The sequence below is a fragment of the Simochromis diagramma genome, unplaced genomic scaffold (genome assembly GCF_900408965.1).
Source record: "Simochromis diagramma unplaced genomic scaffold, fSimDia1.1 OVJJ01000483.1, whole genome shotgun sequence".
Taxonomy (NCBI): Eukaryota; Metazoa; Chordata; class Actinopteri; order Cichliformes; family Cichlidae; genus Simochromis; species Simochromis diagramma.
The window spans coordinates 3,713,563-3,734,771 of record NW_024386835.1 but is presented as its reverse complement, the minus strand read 5'-3'; the positions used below and the strand labels follow the sequence as shown (position 1 = coordinate 3,734,771).

At 40.2% G+C, this 21,209-nt stretch overlaps 2 protein-coding genes across 4 annotated transcripts; both read right to left on the bottom strand.

Annotated features, from left to right (window-relative positions):
• Positions 1-1,654: 1,654 nt before the first annotated feature.
• On the bottom strand, positions 1,655-6,171 carry zgc:113184 (uncharacterized protein LOC553745 homolog). 3 transcript variants are annotated; one of them, XM_040029358.1, is made up of 5 exons: positions 6,060-6,171; positions 5,050-5,141; positions 3,885-4,051; positions 3,434-3,801; positions 1,655-3,345 (listed from the first exon to the last, which is right to left on the bottom strand). In XM_040029358.1, the coding sequence occupies exons 3-5, from the start codon at positions 3,994-3,996 to the stop codon at positions 3,169-3,171; spliced, it is 657 nt and encodes a 218-aa protein (XP_039885292.1). In that variant the 5' UTR covers positions 3,997-4,051; positions 5,050-5,141; positions 6,060-6,171; the 3' UTR covers positions 1,655-3,168. The 3 variants fall into 3 exon arrangements, with proteins under 3 accessions (XP_039885292.1, XP_039885294.1, XP_039885293.1); XM_040029360.1 differs by having other exon boundaries at positions 3,434-3,675; XM_040029359.1 differs by lacking the exon at positions 6,060-6,171 and having other exon boundaries at positions 5,050-6,045.
• Positions 6,172-14,058: 7,887 nt separating this feature from the next.
• On the bottom strand, positions 14,059-20,005 carry LOC120731907 (probable nuclear hormone receptor HR38). Its single transcript, XM_040029273.1, has 7 exons — positions 19,851-20,005; positions 17,619-18,460; positions 16,847-16,976; positions 16,442-16,605; positions 16,103-16,305; positions 15,811-15,989; positions 14,059-15,716 (listed from the first exon to the last, which is right to left on the bottom strand). Exons 2-7 carry the CDS (start codon positions 18,456-18,458, stop codon positions 15,454-15,456), a joined length of 1,779 nt encoding a protein of 592 aa, XP_039885207.1. The 5' UTR covers positions 18,459-18,460; positions 19,851-20,005; the 3' UTR covers positions 14,059-15,453.
• Positions 20,006-21,209: the final 1,204 nt, after the last annotated feature.

Sequence of the window (21,209 nt, the reverse complement as noted above, 5' to 3'; positions counted from 1 at the left end):
AAAAATCAAAAGAATTTGCAGTTTTAGTATGTTGAACTGAGCTTTACTGTGCAGGGACTCATTCAGTTGGTTATCCAGACTGAAATATACTCACCTGTCAGTTTATTAGGTACACCTTGCTAATAGACATGAGAGCATCGCACAGTTACTGCAAACCCCCCACCCATGAATAGAAGCTCCTGCTCCACCACATCCCAAAGGTGCTCTACCAGATTGACATCTGGTCACAGTGGAGGTCATTTGAGTACAGGGAACTCATTGCCATTCTCAAGAAACTATTTTGAGATGATCCAAGCCTTGTGACATGGCATGTTTCTCTTTATGAAGCAGAAATCAGACAATGGGTGCACTGTGGCCATAAAGGTGTGGAAATGGTTAGCAACAGTACTCAGGTAGACTTATTAAATTAATCTGAATGCTGCAGCGGAATTGGAGACCTGGCCACATTTTTCCCATCTTCTTTTGGTGACTTTGTATGAATTGTAGCTTCAGTTTCCTGTTCTTAGCTAGCAGGAAGAGCACCTGCTCCTGTGTGCTGCTGCTTTACTCTATGAAGGTTTGATGTGTTGCACATTCAGAGATGCTCTTCTTCATACTTTGGTTTGCAGTAAGTGGTTGTTTGAGTTACTGTTGTCTTCCTGACAGCTCAAAGCAGTTTTTCTATTCTTCTCTGACATCCACAAGGCATTTCAACCAGAGAAATGCTGCTCAATGGATATTTTCTCTTTTGCAAACGATTTTCTGTTGACCCTAGGTCATGGTTATGGAGGGAAATCCCAGCAGATCAGCACAGGCCAACCTATCTGGCACTAAAAACCATTCCTCATTTAAAGTTTAGACCATGTCTACATTCATAAATGCTGCTGTATGATTGGATGATTATACATTTCTATTAACCAGCTGTTTATCAGATGTACCTAATGAAGTGGCCAGTGAATCCATGTCTACACAGTAATGAAATTGACCTCAAGACATCCATGTTCCTCATAGGATGAATTGCCTCCATCTGATCAAATGATCTGTTTATCCAGCACTTATGTTCATGACATTCCCATCAGCCACAGCTGCTCTGTGGTTTACTGCTAAATAGCAAATATTATCATGGTAACACACTCAGAGGATGAACATGGCTTGGATTACACTGAGCATGCTAGAGTGCTGACATTCAAAGCACAGCTACAGTCTTGTTATTGAATTACAATCCCTCTACCATTTGGACCTTCTAAAGTAGTAAATAGTGATTTTTTTATGTTAAAAAAATGCATTTAGCTTTTTAAAAGATAGCAATTACATCCAAGTTAGTGTGTGATTATGAGAGACAGTCAATGTGGCAACAGATGAAGGGAGCTGCATCATCAATCAGCTGTCAGCACCATTAATTAGGGAGTTAAATCTTTAGGCTATTCTTAGATCTGTCTTTTTTCCTCTGTTACTCGGCTTAGCAACAGACAGCTGATCCGATTAAAGGCATAAAATAATTGCAGATTGTCTGTTAAAAGTTAAAAGACTTCACATTATCAGCATTCACATTTTTTGCGACGTGATGATTAGTAGAATAGTTCTGATGAGCCATTTCTGCATATCATGTTTATTTGGCAACGTCACAAAGTTCCAAATAAACATGTGGTTCCAAAGAATAACCAAGAAAACTTCATATCAATCATCAGTACATTTTTTATTAATGGATATCATTTACACATCCAGGCTTAAAAAGATTGTTTAAAATAGTGGCATATTTTTAGGAATAAGAATTAAGAAAAAATAATACATTTCCATCCAGAACGGATGTATGTAAAATTAGCATCACATAACCAGCAGACAATAAACCATCAGCTGGTTAGTCACCCATCTAAACAGGTTTGCTTTAGATTAGAAGAGGATGACACCATGTGGAGAGTTACTTGCTTGTTTTCTAGCCGTTACTTGAGATCATGAACAACACAGGGTTTTATTTTCCATACGTGCCTTCATCAGCAATGCAAAAATTAAATAACCAACAAAAGTAGATAAACATGAATTTGTGAACCCATGATTTTATTATTTTATATATTTTATATATTTATTATTTTATTTATTGGTAAAGGTTAGCTTTTAGGACTGGGAGAAACCTTAATTGAAAATGGGCTATTCTATCTTTTTTCTGGGTCCTATTCCCCTGAACACTTAGATTTATTTAGAATAAAATCCAGTGGATTCTTTTAGTTGGCAAAAGTTTGTGTTTTCTAGCTGCATTAAAACATCACAGCATACAAGAAGACCAGCTGCCTTAAATTGACTTTGACGCCACATAGCCTAAAGAAAAGACGCTACTGGTGTCTTGTCAGAAACACAGAGAGCTTAGGTGTAATGTACCCATGATTAATAGCGAGTGATAAAGTCTATGGACTGCACAGACTGCTTCTACTGAATGCTCTGAACAGATAAATAGAGATTATATAGAAGTTTTTGAGAAAATGTTGCCATGTTGCTTGATTTAAGACTTCGGTAAACACTTGCCTCACATTATGTTCATTTCATGATTTATGGTCTCATTTAGAGTAAAACAGACAATGAAGCGGGGTTTGTGTAAGTCGGTATCATTGGTGTGCACTGTCCTCAGTTTTTCAGTAAGACCCACCTGGGGGATCCCAGATGGTGACAGCCAAAATGCTCAATGAGGCTTCAACAATCCACAGACTGAATGGGTGAGTGAGTGACGTCATGGTGGTTTTATTATAGTAGGTTCCAGGAAGAGGCTGATAAAAATCAAAACGCAAACCCGATATAAATTTGACTGATCTCCCCCTCAGGGTCAGTTGTTGGGCATCTTCAGACAGCTTCCATCACAGCTGCTTTTTAAAAAAGTCACTCTGTGGACCACCAACATCATGCGTACTGCAGTTTAACCAGGGCAAATTTGCTCATTTAAATCAGATGAAGTTATGTATTTAATATGCCCATTCCCAGAACTTTGTGATCATTTAAGCTCTAAAGTCTATTTCTGCCTTTCATTTTAGACGAAAGAGACCAAAAAGCTGTATCAGCATCTGCACAGTTCATTCAGAGACAAAAAGCTAAACTGCAGGTTTCAATCCTGGGATCAGACTGATTGGTTTATGCATGCACCATCAAAGACTATCATATTAACACATACTGTCAGTCATACGTCAAGAGGAAACTTCATTTAATCTAGGTGACGTGAGTGTTCAGATGTCGTAGGAACTCTCCTCTTGTAGTTGTGTGTCCAGGGAAAACTGCCTGGCAAAACTCACAAATGTGAGACTGCAGAGCCACGTCCGACAACATCGCCCCACCAGATCCACCTTGGAAGTCATTAATCAGGGTGCAGCAGTCCATCACAGGCATCTAACAGAACCACAGAGAAGATGTATGTGAAGAGCGCAGTAAATCAGAGTCACAGTGTAAATATCTACAGTCGTGGCTCGTCTTTTACCCTGATTGTGCGTAGAGTTCTGTCTCCAGCAGGATGATTTTGCTTTGAATTTCTGGATTCATTGTAAGAGGCTCCATGGCATGCCAAGGAGTCCAGTGGTAACAACAATGGGAATTTGTTCTCCGCCTTAACACTTTCCTTTCTTTGAGAGGGCACATCAACGCAGAGCTTGGTCATATCATCAGCAAGGAGATTGGGGAAGCTCTTTGTATTTCTTGAATGGTAATCAGCGCCACACTGTGCTGCAGGGATTTGTGTCACGGATGTTAATGTTTGAGGTTTCTCAAGGAGATATGTAGGGATTTCATGGGTAAACTGAACAGGAACGGACATCACATTACTTAATTCTCCATTAGGAATAGATGCACCTGCACAAAAATAGTTGTTTAAGGTTTGAAGCATTACGACTGAGAAGCTGTTTTAGAGCATTAGTGTTTTTTCATATGCAGACCTTGCTGTTTCTGCAGGGCTGTTGTGAGTTGCTGCAGCAGAGCTGCCTGTTTCAGACAAAGTGACCTCAGGCAAAGAAACTGCTGGTAGAGCTCATTGTAAGCTTCCTCCATCTCACCAGCTCCAGGAAGTGCATGTAGTGAATTGCACAGAAGGGTTAAGTCTGAGCTGTAATGGACATGTATACAAATCTTAAATAGGCTGTTGAGAAGAGATGCAAACTACAGAAATAAACATGTGAGTTTCACATCACAGTGCTTTGAGTAAAAGTACTCTAATCTAAGGCTGATGCAAAGCAGGAAAACCTGCTATGATAATAAAGTTGGGGTAGGCTGATCACCGTGATTTACAATGTTATGATAGGATGATTGCTAATTAGCACTCAAGACAAAATAAAGCTGAAGCTAATGGGAATGACATGAATCATACATATGAAGGATTGAAAACTTATGTGGAAAAAAAATGCAGCAGCTCTAATTCACTAGATAATTTTGCTCTGAGCTGTCAACCTCTAAAGAAGTTATAACGTTTGATAAAAATGACACTCCAACAAAAAGAAGAAAAGAGCATGCGACAGACGAGATTAGTCCGGTTACAGGTCAGGTTTCATCTGCTAACAAAAAGATGAGAGCTGAGGTCGAGGTCACTGACATTTGAACTCGTCCGAGATTTTTAGTAGACGATTTCAAAATCCTAGGTGACTTCCTTCTTGAGTTTTCACATTCACGAGATTTTCCGAAAACTTGACCTCTGACCTTGAGGTTGAGGTCACTGAGATTTGAACTCGTCCAAAATTTTTTGTAGATGCATCTACGGTATCAAGTTCAAATGTCGCCTTGTTCTCAAGTTATCGTATTCAAAAACTTGGGTGTCCATGCCACCAATACCCTATCAGCCTTTTATGGCTGAGGGGTTAAAAAAAGGTCTGGGAGGAAACTCTATGCTATATATTTTTATGTTAATTTGCTGAACACTGAAGTAACGTCTTGACTTGTTTCACTTTTTTAAACCCAGCATGCAAAATACAGGAAAGAAAGAGACACAACAGTAAAGGTAACTTCCTAATTCTTATCTTTTCTGAACCTTGATATCTGGAAGTGTACAATGTGATATAATTCCTAATAGAGTTATACTGCATTTACAACTTATTATATTGGTTTGCTTACCCCTCTGCAGTCTCTCTTCTAGCAATTCAGGAGTTGTCACGTAAAGCTACATCCAGATTTTCCTCGGCAGTTTTCCATGTGATACAGGCCCCCTGTTTCATGTTCAAAGAATCAGACACTGTCTCACCATTTACATCAATCCTCAAAGCCCATTTACTAAGCATAGATGACGCAGCACCACAGGTATGATAAGAGTCTAATGAATATTATGCTCAGCAAGTCTAACAACATATAGATTGCCTGAGAACTGCTAAACATAAGGAAGTAACTGTTAAAAAAAAGAGGAGGAAGTGAAACCTCCTGGGTATATAAGGAACTTCAACATTTCAGTGTTACATGAGCGGCTGTAAAGTAGTTTTAAATAAAGACTGAGGAAAGAGGAAAGAGACAAGCTGCATTTTGTGCATAAAGAAGCACGAGAACAGCTTTGGTATCAGCTGATTGTTTGGCTGGCTCTGAAAAAGAAAAACCTGTCTGATCAATTCCTTCTTGAGCACTGAGAACATAACCGGCCTGGAACAAAACTGAGAAAATAAAACAAAAGGGTTTTCTTTTTTACATTTTCCAATAGGTCCCTGAGAAGTCAGTTTTTCAGGTATGAAAGAGACCCGAACAAAGTGTTGGTGCAGTTCCTCTTCCAAAAGAAGAACACTGTGTGTGTGCCAGGTTCCGTGTAGAAAGTTTACCAACAGACCAGGTGAAGCAGAGATCACAATCTCTCACAAAGTTCCAAAAATCAGCAACAAAACGTGTCCTTTTCTGTCTCTGCATCTCCTTCAAACAGAAATCAGTCCACCCGTCTCAGCTGCTTTACCTTCTCGCCAACATTCACGTTTCTTTCACTTTTTTTTCTTGTTTATAAACAACTTCTGCACTGGATGAATTATAATTGTGTAACTTGATTATAGAAACTAAACACATGCAAGTCTAAATCAAATTCCGCTTTAACCCCCGATAATCGCAAATCACGTAACGATAGTTTATGAATTACATTTGAAATTGAACCTTACTTGCACATAAAGCGATCGGCCATTCCAGACAGGAAGTTCACACACAAATGCTGATGTCAGGAGAAGTAGGCAAGATCCGCATTTCTCTCTCGCTCTCTCTCTCTCTCTCTCTCTCTCTCTCTCTGCGCAATGACGTCACTGCACTCACCTGCGCAAATCGCCCGTGAACCTTCCACTACAACCTGACGCGTCCAACCAGGTTGCCTTCAAAATAAAAGACATGGAAACGCTCTGAACGGCTTTTATTTTGAAATACTCCTAAAGTTTGTGATATCAAAAAAAAAATTTACTGTACAAGTTTGCACAACACGAAACCATGAACCATCGGGGAAAATTTTAATTATTACTCGTCGACAGTTATGTAATAGCAAACTATCATTTTGACTTGATGTTGGTACTAGATTAAGTCCAGGGGGTCAACAAGGTCATTACACCATCTCCTCCTGGATATTGTTCATTCTTGTGCAAGCCGTTGTTGTAACTCACCTAACACAAATGTCAGTCTGAACAACAATAAAGCTACTTTCAGCTGCTTCCTTATTCACAAGAGGTCACCACAGCCGGTAGCTCTGCATATTTGATTTAGGTCATTTTTGATGCCCTTCCTGATATAACCCCAAAGGCATAGTTTTTTTTTTTCAGTCTGAATCACAGTAATACAAAATTTAAAAAAAAAATTGTCCAGCTGATAAAAGCTGCATCATTACTGTTCAGGACCAGCATTACGCTGAGAGCTCTGTAATAGCTTTGTCATGTCTCTGTTTCTCCAGGTCTATTCTGAACGTGTGTGTTTGGCATTTGAGATGTTCAGCCATCTGTTGAATGTGGCTGATATCAATTTAAAAATAGATCCACATTAAGACAGCAGAGTCCTGGAAGCAGACTACCTTCCTTACTGCCCATCCAGTTATGAGGAGCGGCGAGAGCTCGCCCTTAGAGTCAGCTCCTGACAGCCGACTTCACGGTCAGCAGCTTGTGATCTTAGAGAGGTACCAACTAACTCAGACTTCAGACTTCTTATGTAACCCTGCGTGAGGGCCAAGGGGCTCGCATCGCTATGAGAATCATGTCTTTGTCATGTCACTTCGGCTCCAGGAAGATTTTGTTGCCCTTTTTTAGCTTTTATGTTGCATTTGCCCAGCTTATCTAGTGTTTGCTGTGTGTCATCTAAGGCCACTTTAGATGCCCTAACTTTCCCCACAAAAATCTTGATTTCATATTTCACTTTAAAAAGGAAATGCTTTTGGATACAGGCTGTTATTTTTCCCCATTTCCAGTCTGGGTGTAGTGTCTGAGATGGTTAAAAAGTGATGCATGGCTATCGATCACTGCACGACTAAAATGGTAAAAGAGCTCGTCGTACTCACTGGAACACTAACCAGTCATGGAAATTTGTTGTTTGCATAAAAATAAATGATCCAGGAAAGAAAATTACTCCAGCAGCAGTTTTCAGGCCAAAAAAATAAATAAATAAAAAGATGACACACATGCTGGGCAGTGAGAAGCACACTGTGCAAATGTGAAGAATGTCCAGGCTCCATCTTTACACTGTATGAAGGGCTATATGTTATTTATGTTTGACAGCTTTTCGCGTTTCTGAGGACACATGAGATATTTCATCACTTCTGAAGCTATTAATATGAAAGCATTCAAAACAGTCCAATAAATCAATAATTTTAAAACAGACTAACAGTTAGGCACTGCTTTTCCATCAGACAGCCAAGTGTTGATTGATGCAGTTGTTAAATGCTGGTCAGGTATACCCAACTGTCTGTGTGAGTGTGTGTGTTTTCAGGTTTGCACTGTGTTTGTTCTGACCTTGACACACACACACCACACCCTTTCATTTTCTACCACCTCCTCCTTCTTCACAACTACTTGATCTACAAGTTGGGACTCTCTGAAATGTGTGTGTGTGTGTGTGTGTGTGTGGGGGGGGGGGGTCTTGCTGTGAATAACTTCCAGGCAGGCAGCCAGGAACTGTCATCTGCCAGTGCAACACTATCCATCCTGTCAATCTTGTTTTATAATTGTAACATTCTCATATTCTCCGGCTGAGCAGAGAGAAGTTTCCAACATAGACACACGCATACACACACAAAGGCACACACTTCTTCACTAGATGTGTTTCTCCACAACATTCACGTCTTATTCGTCATTTTTTAGTATAAGTATAGGTTTTTAAAATAGCTCTATTTTAAATGTAGTAGTAATGTGCTTATATTCATTGATTTGTCTCCAACCTGGGAGTACAGTAAGTCTGACGTATTCTCATAAAGCTTCTTTTTGTGAGAAAGAACAACATTTTTTTGACAGCCTGTTTTTCATCACAGTCCCCTTTTTGGCACTGCAGTGCAGTAATTGAAGAGCTTCTGCTGGTGCTGATGGAGTCAGTTTTTCTTAAATCTCATTGCAAATCATCAGCAACCATCATAAAAGAAAGACATCTACCCTTTAAACTCTTTTATTTAACAATAATTCAAACTAAATCTGTCCTTTCATGATTAGGCAGAGAGGCCATTTAAACCTTTACCAATATGATTCTGTGTTGCTTTCAGCTTCCTTTATAGTAAAAAGAAAATTGAGCACATTAGTTTCAGTTTATTATATCAAGTCCATCAAGGATCTCATCAGTCTTTCACCTTTATTAAGTTGCCACCCAGCAAAGTTAATACCCAAGGACACAGCAACAAATACACAGAGGAAGAAGGTTTCCACCGTCTCTTCTTTTCACACGCTTCAGAATGATAATTCAGCCGGCTCACCAATCAGTTACGATTTTAATCCGGCTGCGACTAAGAGCTTTAGAGCGGTGATGTGGAGCATACAGTTATCACAGAGATGGCATGAGCAATGACGTCTGCCACCACATTTATCACCGGACACTCTTAGTGAGGGAGACCAGATCCAATTACAGAGGTCTCTATGGGCTCAACAATGGTCTGCTAAAAATACACCCAGAGAGGCTTTTCCACACTCAGCAGCACACCCACACACAACCTGATACTGTTTAACAATATACATGTATGTATATCTTCGGTTGGAGTGTTTATTTTTGTCACTATCGGAGGTAAGACTAAGAGATTCTGCTCTGTTCTGAGACTCTTTAGAAAATGTGCAGAAATGTGGCGAGTGACGCGTGCACCTGTGTGTAGGCGTGTGTACATGAACAGGTATAGAATAAAAGGAAGAACGCCGAAGGAAGCACACAGGGGCCCCCGTGGAGCACTGAATAGAAAGTTATTTACAGCTCAGTCCATCAATAAACGACAGGTGCAGCATCCTCACAAACAGACGTATTAGCTTTCCTCCCGCTGGAACAATATCATCTCTAGCAGTCGGCCGCTGTCTCTCTCTCTCACACACTCACTCTCTCAAACATCCCTATGACAGCAATGCAACCAAGTCATGTTACTGCAGGATTTTATAATGACATTAAAGAAAGAGAATGCAAGTTAATTCCTGTTTTTATTTGATTCATTCGTTGACTTTTTCTTCCAGCAGTTCCAGGAGTAATTCAAGCTTTTTGGAGCTTTTTCAATGGTTTATCTGACAAATAATATGGTTTCCTCTAATATAGATCATTAAATATGCTTGTGTTATGATTTCTTTTTGGTGAGAGAAATTCTAGAATTTATTTAGTATGGCAGCAACTCAGTGTATTTAGGCATGTAGACATGGTCAAAAACCTGATGAAGCATCAGAATGAGGAAGAAACATGTTTTAATGCTCATAGGTGCCAGACAGGCTGGTCTGAGTATTTCAGAAACTGCTGATCTGCTGGGATTTTCCCACACAATCATCTGTACGATTTACAGAAAATCGTCCAAAAACAGACAGTGAGCGGCAGTTCTCAGGGTGAAAACACCTTCTTGAGGTCAGAGGAGAATGGCTAGGCAGCTTTGAGTTTGAGTAACAGCAAACCTTGAAGCAGTGCAGACGACCAGTTGAATAGTAACATCTAATTTTGTATAAACAGCATGAGAGTAAGTCACTAAGAACAGTGCCTTTTTTCTTTCTCAGCAGGTGATCCAGGTGATTGATATATGCATTTTTTTTTTCTGCTCATTCTGTTGGTTTTTGTCTTTTGCCCTTCTCCCCCGTCCCTCTTCTCAGCTGTTTCTCTTTCCCTCTTTCTTTCTCCCCTTCTTTCCCCCAGTCAAGTCTGTCCCGTATTCAGTAAGTGAAAATAAAATAAACAATAAAAGGTGAATCAAATGGACCATTACGGCAAGGCTGGGATGGTCAATTTGGTAAAGTAAATCCGTTGGGCATCTTTCTTTGCCTTTAGACAACAATTCTGATGGCAAAAGAGCCAAACGGGACAGGCGCAAAAAAAAACAAAAAAAAAAAAAGAACAATAAACTAAACACTGCTCAAGTATCGATCCAAGTCCTTAGGTACACCTGTTCAACTGCTTGTTTATGGAAAGATCTAATCTGCCAATCATATGGCAGCAACTCAGTGCCTTTAGGTGTGTAGATATGGTCCACACTACCTGCTAAAAGGCAAACCGAGCATCAGAATGGGGAAGAAAGGTGATTTAAGTGACTTTGAACGCAGCATGGTTGTTGGACGATTCATCTGACGAACCTTGTATTCTGCTGCAACATTCAGATAGGTCAGAGTTTGCTGTAAAAAGCATAAAAGCATAGATCCATCCTGCCTTGTATCAAACGTTCAGGTTGCTTGTGGTGTAATGGTCTGGGGGAAATGTTCTTCACATACTTCCAGCCACTTAATACCGACTGAGCATTGTTTAAACACGACAGCTTACTTGAGAATTGTTGCCAACCATGTCCACCCCGTTATGACCACAGTGTACCGATCTATTGATGGCTGCTTCCAGCAGCATAACACACCATGTCACAGACTCAAATAATCTCAAAGTGGCTTCTTGAACATGACCAAAATCATCAGAGCTTAGTCTTAGTGAATGTTTTCAGCACTTTGTTGAATCTATGTCACAAAGGATTAAGGCAGTTCTGACGGCAAGCAGAAACTAGCAATTTATAACTAACAAAGCTGCCAGTGAGTGGATATGGATTTCTGATTGGGGTGGGGGTGGGGGGGGGGGTTGCCATTAGCTTATAAATAAACCAGTGGTTATAGTCTGATATGGACAAGGACAGCCGTAGACACCAAGGACGAGTTGTCATTTCTGTTAAACTTATTTGAAATCCACCTCAATGCTGCACATACAGTTGGTCCATTGTAATTTAAAGTTTCCACAAACTTATAGGCACACGGTGTCCACACATAGCCTCTTCCTCACCATCTGATGACAAAATTTATGTTATGTGGCCAAGCACACTGAAAGACTCTTTAAAGACTGAAAGACTTTACTCTCTCGACTAAACACGGTCCTTTCTGACTCCAAAAATTAATTTGGCAGCAGCCTAAGCTTTAATGTTGAGCTTTCAAAAGCTAAAGTCCAGAACAGCAGGAGACTTCCCAGTGCCTTTGTGCATTACTTATATGGAGACGATGGCTACTGAAAAAATAGATACAAATTAACGCTCCATTTTTAAGTTAAAATTTTAATCTGTCCAAAATCTTTTAAACTAAGTCTTTCCTAACTTTGCTAATCGGCAATGGTATAATGAGCTAAGATGGCAAGTATTATAAATAGCAGACTATACCTGATTTCTTTATTATGCAAAATTAGTCATAGTATGAAACAGAAGGTAGTATGGCAAAATGTAGTTCCTTTGTGCCACTGACAATAAGCCACGGGCCAAATTTATCTAAAGAAAACTTCAGCATGTGGCCACAGCTATACAGTAGTTATATGTCTGCAAAGTAACTATCAGGTTATTGAATGGATATACTCAAAATTAAATTGCCATGAAAAAAGCTTATGCAAGACCATTCTGGACAATAAAGCATGTCACGTATCAAGAAAAAGGCCTTTCGTCTGCAGAAGATGCAGAAGCAAAAGTGAAGAAGGTTTTTGGAGTTTGGCACACATGTATAACAAATCACCATGACAAGGGTGTGTGAGGGGCAGAAGGCAGAGGCTGAAGGCGGCGTTTAGTCTGTCAGGTCAAAAGTTAAGGAGCAAATAGCATCTCCAAAGGGTAACTTTCCACTTTTGGAAAAAGGTGGTGTCAAGAAACACTGAGATATATTCACAGGAGGATATCTTTTCAACATGGGTTAGAGTAATCTGAAGGGACAGCATGCCTGAGTCAACATGGACATGTGACCAGTCAAACTGAAAAGAAACACTGAAAGTCAAAACAGATTATCAAGTCAGATAAAAGGATTATACTTTTCGTAACAATTAAAGGAACTCTCAGAGCCGCCGCGTTTGTCTGAGTTCTCCTTATGAAACGAATCGCCTGCTGCTCTCATTACGCCTGACTTGGGCAGCACGTTTGCCATTTTGTAACATAATGAATACTTCTTGCCCCCTCCTCTTTTCTTCCCTTGTCACTTTTTTTCCACTGTGTCTGCCAACACCAAAATCCAGCTGACCAGTACGTGGTGTACAGTAGGATCAGGTGTCGACTGGCTGAATGCAGCCGCGGCTACAGATCGCTGTGGCTGAGAGCACCGCGGTGTCGTCTTCCTCCCATCAAGGGTGCTGCCAACATTAACACCATGTATGACAAAACAACATAGACTTGGTGAAAAGGACTTTGTTTAGTCACTTTTCATCACATCATTAATATGTAACAAGCAGCAGCACAGTGGACAGTGCCTTAAATAAAGTCTAAGCGCTGTTTCTTGCACTGAAACCACCAACTAGACAGTTTTGTTCTTATAGCACAACAACATTGAATCTACTTAAATGTCTGACATACTTTTTTTAAATACACAGCTCTGAGAGGCTGGATTTAGACACAGTTATGCTTTGAAGTTAATGCTAACAGCAGCTTGCTAACTTATCAACAGTGTTGGCATGCTAGCATTCAGTCCTGGAGGTCCCCGCCGTGCTGTTCTAAAAATGCAACAAGGGCAACCTGGCAGAGTCAGCGAGGAGGCCGCCACGTACTGGTACAACAAGAACTAATGTGTAATTCTTAATTTTACTGCATCAAATTTGAGGTTTTGAACCTTTGAGTCATAACGCTGTTATTTGTTCTAATTTCCATTTCAGTGAGGGAGGAAAGCATTTTGCTTACATTTTTTAAATCTCGTTCGGGCCTCTTTCTCAAGTGTCTCTTTAATGGGCCTCAATGCTTATGGTTTCACAGCTACTGCATGACTTTTAGTTGCTATTTTAAGGTGGAAATTTTCAATGTACATTGAAGGAAAGAGATCTCAACCACGCTAGCAATCTTAGTGTAACCTAAAAGCCATTTTTGGCTGCTCCCTTATTCACATGGGATCATCAGTGTAGGTAGCTCTGCATATTTGACTTGGCAGACTTTTACACCGGATACCTTTCCTGATGGAGCCACTAAGAGATTCATGTCTCCTGCCAGGATCAAACCGGGGACCTTTTGCTGTTAAGTAAATGTGTAACGCACCACAGCATAGAGCTCTTACTCGTTCATCTTACTTTAGCATATGATGAGGAATAAAGAAAGGAACCCACAATTATTAATTAATTATAATTGACTGTCAATATCCTGATAGTCCATGTGACACAAACAAACCCATCATTTAAAAATAGCTAAGAACTGTTAGAAACTACCTTCCTAATTATTTTTGTGGTCATTTTTAAGCCTTTTCAATAAGTATAACTGTTTATTCATGGGCTTAAAAGGCTTAAAAGTTACTTTTGGCTGCTCCCTTATTCACAAGAAGTCACCACAGCACAGTAGCTCCACACTTTTGATGTGGCAAATTTTAACATCACATGCTCTTCTTAACACAATCCCATTTGCTTCTCGTGGAATAAATCGCAGATGTATTGCTTTTTAGGTGAACGTGAAAACTGCTAAATTATCTTTCAACCATTTTTTAGATAATTGTAGAAACTCTAATCTGTGCAGTTACCTATTTCCTAACATTTAAACAAAGTCAATTCAAGGTGATTTCCAAAAGATTCAATATCAAGTATTCGCTGCCTTTTAATTTTTTTTTTTTTGCACCATTTTACAAAAGGCCTGGCATTATTTTGCACGCACACAAACTCATACAGAAGAAGTACTTTTCATACCATTTGAACACTCAAGTGCTCGTAGCTGCTCACGTCATCACGTTTCACTGTGATTCCTTAAGAATTTTCTTTCGGTCATTTTGAAATCAAAATATAAATCCAACATGTATATAAAAAAACAACCAAAACAAAACTGCACAATTCTGAAAAATATGGAAGACAGGTGGAGAGATTTACAGTCACAGAATTGAGGTCCACAACATGTAATGTATCTGATGCCTAAGACAAGAAATATGTCTGCCTGCAAATTTGAATTTTCTGGCATTAATTTATACAAATCATACAAGACTCGATCTGGACGGCGCCACCGTGGTTCTAACGTTCAGTGCCTCTGTAACATAACAATTTAATTTTACATGTCTTAAACAGCCTGTCACAACTTAATGACCTTCCAGTTTAAACAGTGTGACGTACTGGACACTCTTTGACATACTGCATTAACACTAGCAACACTAACACTTGAATTCTGAGAGTGACTCATGCCTGTGATAAAAGGGCCTTGCTATATGTGATGTTTGGAATAAAGGTTCACTTAGTGTGGTTGATGGAGTGAGGTTTTATGAAAAGGCACTTTGTATTTTCACTTAGCAAGTCAATTTTCATTCTTACATAAAGCCCAAGAAGCCTGTCGTCACAGGTGTATGCAGTTTAACAGGAGAGCCGCCTGAATCAGCCTTTAAAAGGTGCTGAAAAGTGACAGGCGAAGTGATATGGCAGATTATTTTCTTTAGCTTAAGGCAATTAGGTTTTTAACTGGTAGTATCAAAATAAAAACTTTGGTAAACTTTGGTCCAAGACCTTCCACATGAGCATGTTTAGTACTGCGGCTATAGTTTCCATAGAAAGATATAAGTAAGTATTTTATTGTGGAAAAGTGGGACTCTTTCACAGCTGCCTGTCATCTCCAATCTCGGCCTCTGAGTGGGCCAATCAAGCAATTCTGAAAACATGCTTTAAAAAAATTAGTGTGTTTCTGAGTATTTAACACTGCATGGCATCTACCATGATATCCATGTGTTATAGGCTGCATAGCAGGACAACATTCACAAATAGCACTGCAAAAAAGTCACCTTTACCAATGCACACGAAATATATATAAACAGTGTCATGAAATATCAATCTTTTACAGCATTCACACAGGTACTATATTTAATAGCACTTAAAGATAAAAAAATAATGGTCTCTTTAACTATGCTAGCACACCTCCGTATGCTAGAAGGAGGTTTAGTAGAGTGGAGTGAAAAACCTCACGTTTGGTGCTTTTGAACTCTTTTGTTCATTTTAAAACGGCAGCGTATCCATAAAGATTTTCTCCACTATCGGAGGAGGAGGCACCAGGTCCTCCAGTTTCAGGTAGAAGATGCGCTGCAGGCCTTGTGTGCACAGAGTCCTCAATTCAGGCAGTTTGCCCAGAAGGCGAGACTGATAGTTGGGTTGTGTCCGGCTCAGTTCTGATCCATTTCCACTCACGTGTTCCCTTAGACAAGCGATGAGGTGACTTTGAAAGTCCTCGACCCGCTTGGGCTCTTTGAGGCCGTGACGATCTAAGGGCAAAAGAAGTTTCCATGAGAAACCCCAAATATAACGACAACCTTGAAATGCGATGAAATTCACTAAAAGCAGACAAAGCTTCTTTACCGGTGATGATGACGAGGGCTGCGAGGCAGGAAAACAAGTAGACGTCTAAGTTCAAGCGGCGAAGGCTGTGCGAGAAATCCATTATGGAGTCGATCCAGTCACCGAAACTGCGAGCGCACTGTAGTCGGTGGAGCACCACGCCATCGCAGAAGATCAGCTCATTCTTTTCTGGATCTGACCTGAATTATTTTAAACCATTACGTCAGTGAGAGCATTGACCAACGTGAAGGAATGTAGCAAAATATTAGTGAACCACACTTTTTTTCTTAACAGCAGAAGAAAGAACACTGACCTGTAAGCCAGGCGGAGGATAAAGAGTTCAACAAAAGCAGATTCGAGGAGCAGCTCCTGGTCTTCTGTGCAGAAGTCCGTGAATCCTGGGATGGCTTGAGCCCATTTCCTTATCACATCCAAGGAACCAGTCAGTAAATCATAGAACTGCTGGATATCACCAGCATCCTCCTTCTCTTTCGAGCTGTCTGCTGTCTCCTGGTACTGAGGAGGGGGAAAAAGGGTTAGTTAGCTAAAGAGATTTTCAGAGGGCTATTTAGTGCTGTTGGTTTGACTCTACATTGTCACCAGTGTAAATTCAGATGAAGAAGACATGGGTTAGCTACAAGTTTTGAGTTACCTTGGAATAGTCAAGCTTTCCGATGGTTGGGCTTGAGTCTAGATGAGCCCTGACAAGCGAAGCTATGATGTTGACACTGGGGGTCGTGGATGAAGCCTCAACTGGGATCTTGGGTTTGGAGGGCAGGCGACCTCTGCGACCTTTAAGGCTGTCCGTACGAACAACTAAAAGAGGACAAGGCGAGGAACATGTTTATGACTCTTACATGGCTCTTTCGGCATTTGAAAAACAAAAACTGTATCAGCTGACGTTTCCCTTTTTCTTCAACTGTCAATGTAAAGCTCTGGTTACATATGTCTCTGAGCTTCCTGGCTTTGCTGCTGCAAAACTGTCATTACTAACCCCGATTTGTGGCTGTCATGCATTAGCCACTGCAAGCTTTGAAAGAGTATCACATTGCATTACCTTCTTTGACCATTCCCACTGCAAGACATTTCTGGAAACGACAGAACTGGCATCGGTTTCTCCTCCGCTTGTCCACTGGACAGTCTTTATTGGCAAGGCACACATACTTTGCATTTTTCTGGACAGTTCGCTGTCAAACACACAAAGAAAACACATTAATATGGAATCATAATGTGGCGAACATATACGACTGCAAGTGACTGAAATGCACAAGTCTTATTTTTGTTTATAGCATCAATTTCTGATCACCAGCAACCCTGACTTGGATGAGTGGTTAAGAAAACAGATTAATGGATTTCTGCTCAATCAACTGTGGGCCTCTCTTAAACAAAGATACAGTGATAACTGGTACATTACTGCTCAGTATAAGTGCTAAAATTATTTTTAAAACATTGTTATAATTTTATTATTTGCCAATACTGAAGCTGTGCACTTGTTTCTTACGTTAGCACACACAAACTCACTTTATAAATATATTTCTGAAGAATTATCGCCGTGATTGCACAGTTTAAAAAATATAACATGACTGCTCTCTGGTGGATGTGGTTTGCTCGCTTTGTCAGTGAATCTAAATCATCTTAAATATATGAAACATATGTGCACATATGCATAATTACTGCAGTTTTTTGTTACTTGTTGCATACATGACACACACACTGAGATATCAGCTATGACTGCAGGTTTATTCTCCTTGATGACTGCAGCATCATGTACTCAGTCAAACAAATCTGTAATCTTAAAGCTGCTAAATATCTTCTTTTCTTTTTTTTACCTTGAAAAAACCTTTGCATCCCTCACAGGTGCGGACTCCATAGTGCTGGCAGGAAGCGTTATCACCACAAACTGCACAGCGACTCTCGTTGGATCCTGGGTTTGGCGTTTTAGGAGACATCATGGCACCCTCCGCTGTCTTGGGACTTTCTAGAAGTCTATGCTCCAGAGAAACTGGGGGGCAGTGAAGTGGGGAAACATGCTGCTGAGGAGACAGGAAGAAGTGGTCTTCCTGGCTCGGCTGAGCATCCTGGTGCTGCTGCCCCATGGGGGAGTGTTGTTCTGGTGCAGAGCTGAAGGTGAAAAAGGAAAGCTGCTGAGCTATGGCAGCCTTGTCAGCCACAGAGGTCAGGGGGGCTGAGGGGTAGGGGCTGAAAGGGGAATCCCAGACAGGTGCAGACTCTGTCTGAAAGCTTGGTGTTGGAGGAGAAGCAGTGGCATAGACTGGGCTGCCATAGTAGTCAGAGCTGCATGACGACAGCGTTTCGTCAAGGCAGTTGAGTGCAAAGGATCCTGGGTAGCAGCCATACACCTGGAGATCATCCAGCTTGAAGGCCTGGCTGTGCATCTGAGAGCTGGTGCTTTCAGCTACTCCCGTGTGGCTGAATGAAACCGTAGAGGCAGGAGGGGAGGTGGTAATCTTACAGGAATATGCATCAAACTCCCCGACATAGCCATTTCCAACCAAAGTGTTGATGCTGGGCAATGAAGATGTGGACAGCTGGTCCTTTTGGCCACTGAAGTCCATCACCAGTGTGGCACTGAGGTCAGGATTCAAGAACTCAGAGCTGAAGAAGTTGTCATGGGGCAGGGATGCATACTGGGTTTGTACACAGGGCATTGCTAGGAAAGAGAAAACCAACATTTAAAACAACTAAAATAAATCCTTAAAGATAAATACTGATTCATTTCTGGGTAACAAACATGACTTTTTTAAATTCTCTATCTGAACACTGCATCTTTGTGAGGTAGATTTAAAGCAACGCAGTCTAAGTCAGATATTCCCATCTCAAATTAGTGCAGTAAATATGACTTTGTGATCATTTTTCGAAATAAAACCAAGTGAGTTAAATCACTCGAGACAAATGGCCCCAATAATGAGCTGACTCTTTAAACATGTGTTAGAAACTAGATATTGCTACTGGATATATAACTATATAACATGTTGGTCAGCATTTCTTAATGCTTCCTCTATAACAATCTAAACAGAGGGCAACATTAACACCTGAAATGTCCATCTCATTTCCCCAACATGCCTCTAACTTTATCAAGGGGCCTATTCGTCCCCTTGAAAAAAATGCAGAGGGTGGTCCAGCGGAGCAGTCAGGTATTGTCAGATATTGTGTTACTGGCTGTTAACGCTCTAAAAACCTCCTTCAGTAGAGGGCAACCCCTCTTTCACAACGCCTGTACTGGGGTGTGTTGCAGATTGTATGTCGGGGTGGGCTGACTGCCAGCTGAAATGGGAATAGTGGCAAAGTCTGTTTATGTGCATGGGTGGATGGGCGTGTATCTACAAGTGTCCTTACTTCTTCATTTTATAGCTTTTTATTTTTTTTCTCAATACAGAAGCTGAAGCATGTTCTTTGAAAGTTGAACTTAAATTTGCACAGCTATATTTGAATCGTGTAGAAACAAAACTGCCGAAGGGCCCAAATAGTTTTCAGCATGTAAATGCAAACAATTTTATGAATCTTCTCATTTCCCAACAGTGTTATAGAGCATGAAAGCCATTAACACAAGCACATACTGACAACAGAGGACAAAATTTGAACAAATGGAAATAGTAGAGTCACAGCAGTCATATTAGTACTTGCAGATACCGTAAAATGTCCACGTTAATATCAAAATACACTCCCATAATTCACTTCATCATATTATAAGAATTAGAAAAATATCAGTCTGCACTGTTTAAGTTTATTATGGCTAAATATAACACTCATATCCCTTCTTTTATACCAGCGAGGGTCTAGCCAAATCAAGTGGACACTTAAAATCATGACCTCCGGCAGGTAGTTGAACTAGAGCAAATATGACACCATTAAAAAATTAGTTTTTATATTAGTAAGTAAACTGATGCACACCTCAAGCTACTGATAACCATTTTGCCTTATGAGCTTAAGCTATGACAGAGATACTTATTTAGAAGTAAAGATGCAAACATGCGCATCTATCGGCAGCAGTAATAAATAAAAAACAATAACAACTCACTAAAAGTCCACTTTTTACTCACCTGGTTTATGCAAATATCCCGAATTTGACGTTTTTCATTTATTCCAAATTAGAGAAAAAAAGATAAATGACACCTCGGTTAGCTTCTGTCAGCACACACACTCATTCAGACACATTCACACACAACACACTCCGGGTCAGACCGAGGCAGACGGGCTCCACTCCGCTACACTCTTGTTTTATTTTGGGCTGCATCGACAAAAAGGCGTGCCTGTGCCCAAACATGGTTTTGGGGCGGTGGAACGTTCCGGGTCGGCAGCCAATCAGCTCTGGGCTCGACGCAGACGTTCTTCCGTGTGACGCACGCACGGGATTCCATTGACGCAAGATCCGAGGGAGCGTACCTGCTAAAAATACACCGCAACGAAAGCGGCGTTCACGTGGGGCTATTACTGGATGAAAAATGCTAAAAATAACCGCGATTTGGAGGCGCAGACGTTTTTTGGCTGGAAATGTAGATATTATACAAGTTTACACCAGCGGGGTGTGTTATCAGGTATCAGACCGGGAAACACCTGCATATTTTTTTTCAATTTTTCAGAAAATAGAAAGTCTCTACTGTTTCGCAACTAAACGCTTTTGGGGGAAAATCATAACAAGCACTTTTAAACGTTTTAACTGGAAATATACTTTTTACTTGTTATGTTTTTATATTTACTTCATACTTTTACTCGCATTTTTAATTGCTGAAATTATTCAAGAGCGTGGTCCATTACAATTTTTAATTACAAATGCAAAATTAATAATAATTATTAATAAGACCGAGTGGCAGCTGGGTGAAGAAGGATAGGTGAGGCTAATCAGGAATGAGGATACAAAGGAAAAGTAAATATAAAAAACATGAGACAATGACTCTAACATATTCAAATGTGGCGTACAAGAACATTGGGGGGCAAGCTAGGAAAAATAATACAAGCAAACGTACTAAAATAAATAACTGGAATACAAATGGGAATACACTGAAACAAAGTGCTAAAGGCTCAAAATATAAAGAAGGAAGTAAAAAGTATTAGGAACCAAACAGAACATCAAATAGCAAGACTTCAGTCAGAAGACTCAAAACTCCATGTCCAAACCCGGGACTATGAAACACATTTCCAAACATGTCAGTGACTTCTGAAGCATATTGACTGTTAACTCTGTAAACTTCTTTGGAGCTGTCAGTTAACTCTACAGATATGTAATATTCAAACAGAAATTTGTTTAGATTTTTTTTGTAATTGATGTTTCTGAGATCAAAAATGACCTTTAAATCTCTTCGTCTGTGCTTATTAAGCACTTCTGTTTCAAGAATCTAAATACCCCGAGTCCTGTATAAACTATTGTCAAAACCAACAATTTAAACTTACATTTACTTTGT

What these genes read in the sequence shown, in the direction of transcription:
- zgc:113184 (XM_040029358.1), bottom strand. Translation starts at nt 3,996, where the DNA reads ATGGAGGAAGCTTACAATGAGCTCTACCAGCAGTTTCTTTGCCTGAGG. An exon ending in AGCCCTGCAGAAACAGCAAG is followed by an intron (nt 3,802 to 3,884) that starts GTCTGCATATGA and finishes ATTTTTGTGCAG; the next exon opens with GTGCATCTATTCCTAATGGA. An exon ending in GAACTCTACGCACAATCAGG is followed by an intron (nt 3,346 to 3,433) that starts GTAAAAGACGAG and finishes TGGTTCTGTTAG; the next exon opens with ATGCCTGTGATGGACTGCTG.
- LOC120731907 (XM_040029273.1), bottom strand. Translation starts at nt 18,458, where the DNA reads ATGCCCTGTGTACAAACCCAGTATGCATCCCTGCCCCATGACAACTTC. An exon ending in GAAAGCTTGACTATTCCAAG is followed by an intron (nt 16,306 to 16,441) that starts GTAACTCAAAAC and finishes CCCCCTCCTCAG; the next exon opens with TACCAGGAGACAGCAGACAG. An exon ending in AGCCCTCGTCATCATCACCG is followed by an intron (nt 15,717 to 15,810) that starts GTAAAGAAGCTT and finishes TTTTGCCCTTAG; the next exon opens with ATCGTCACGGCCTCAAAGAG.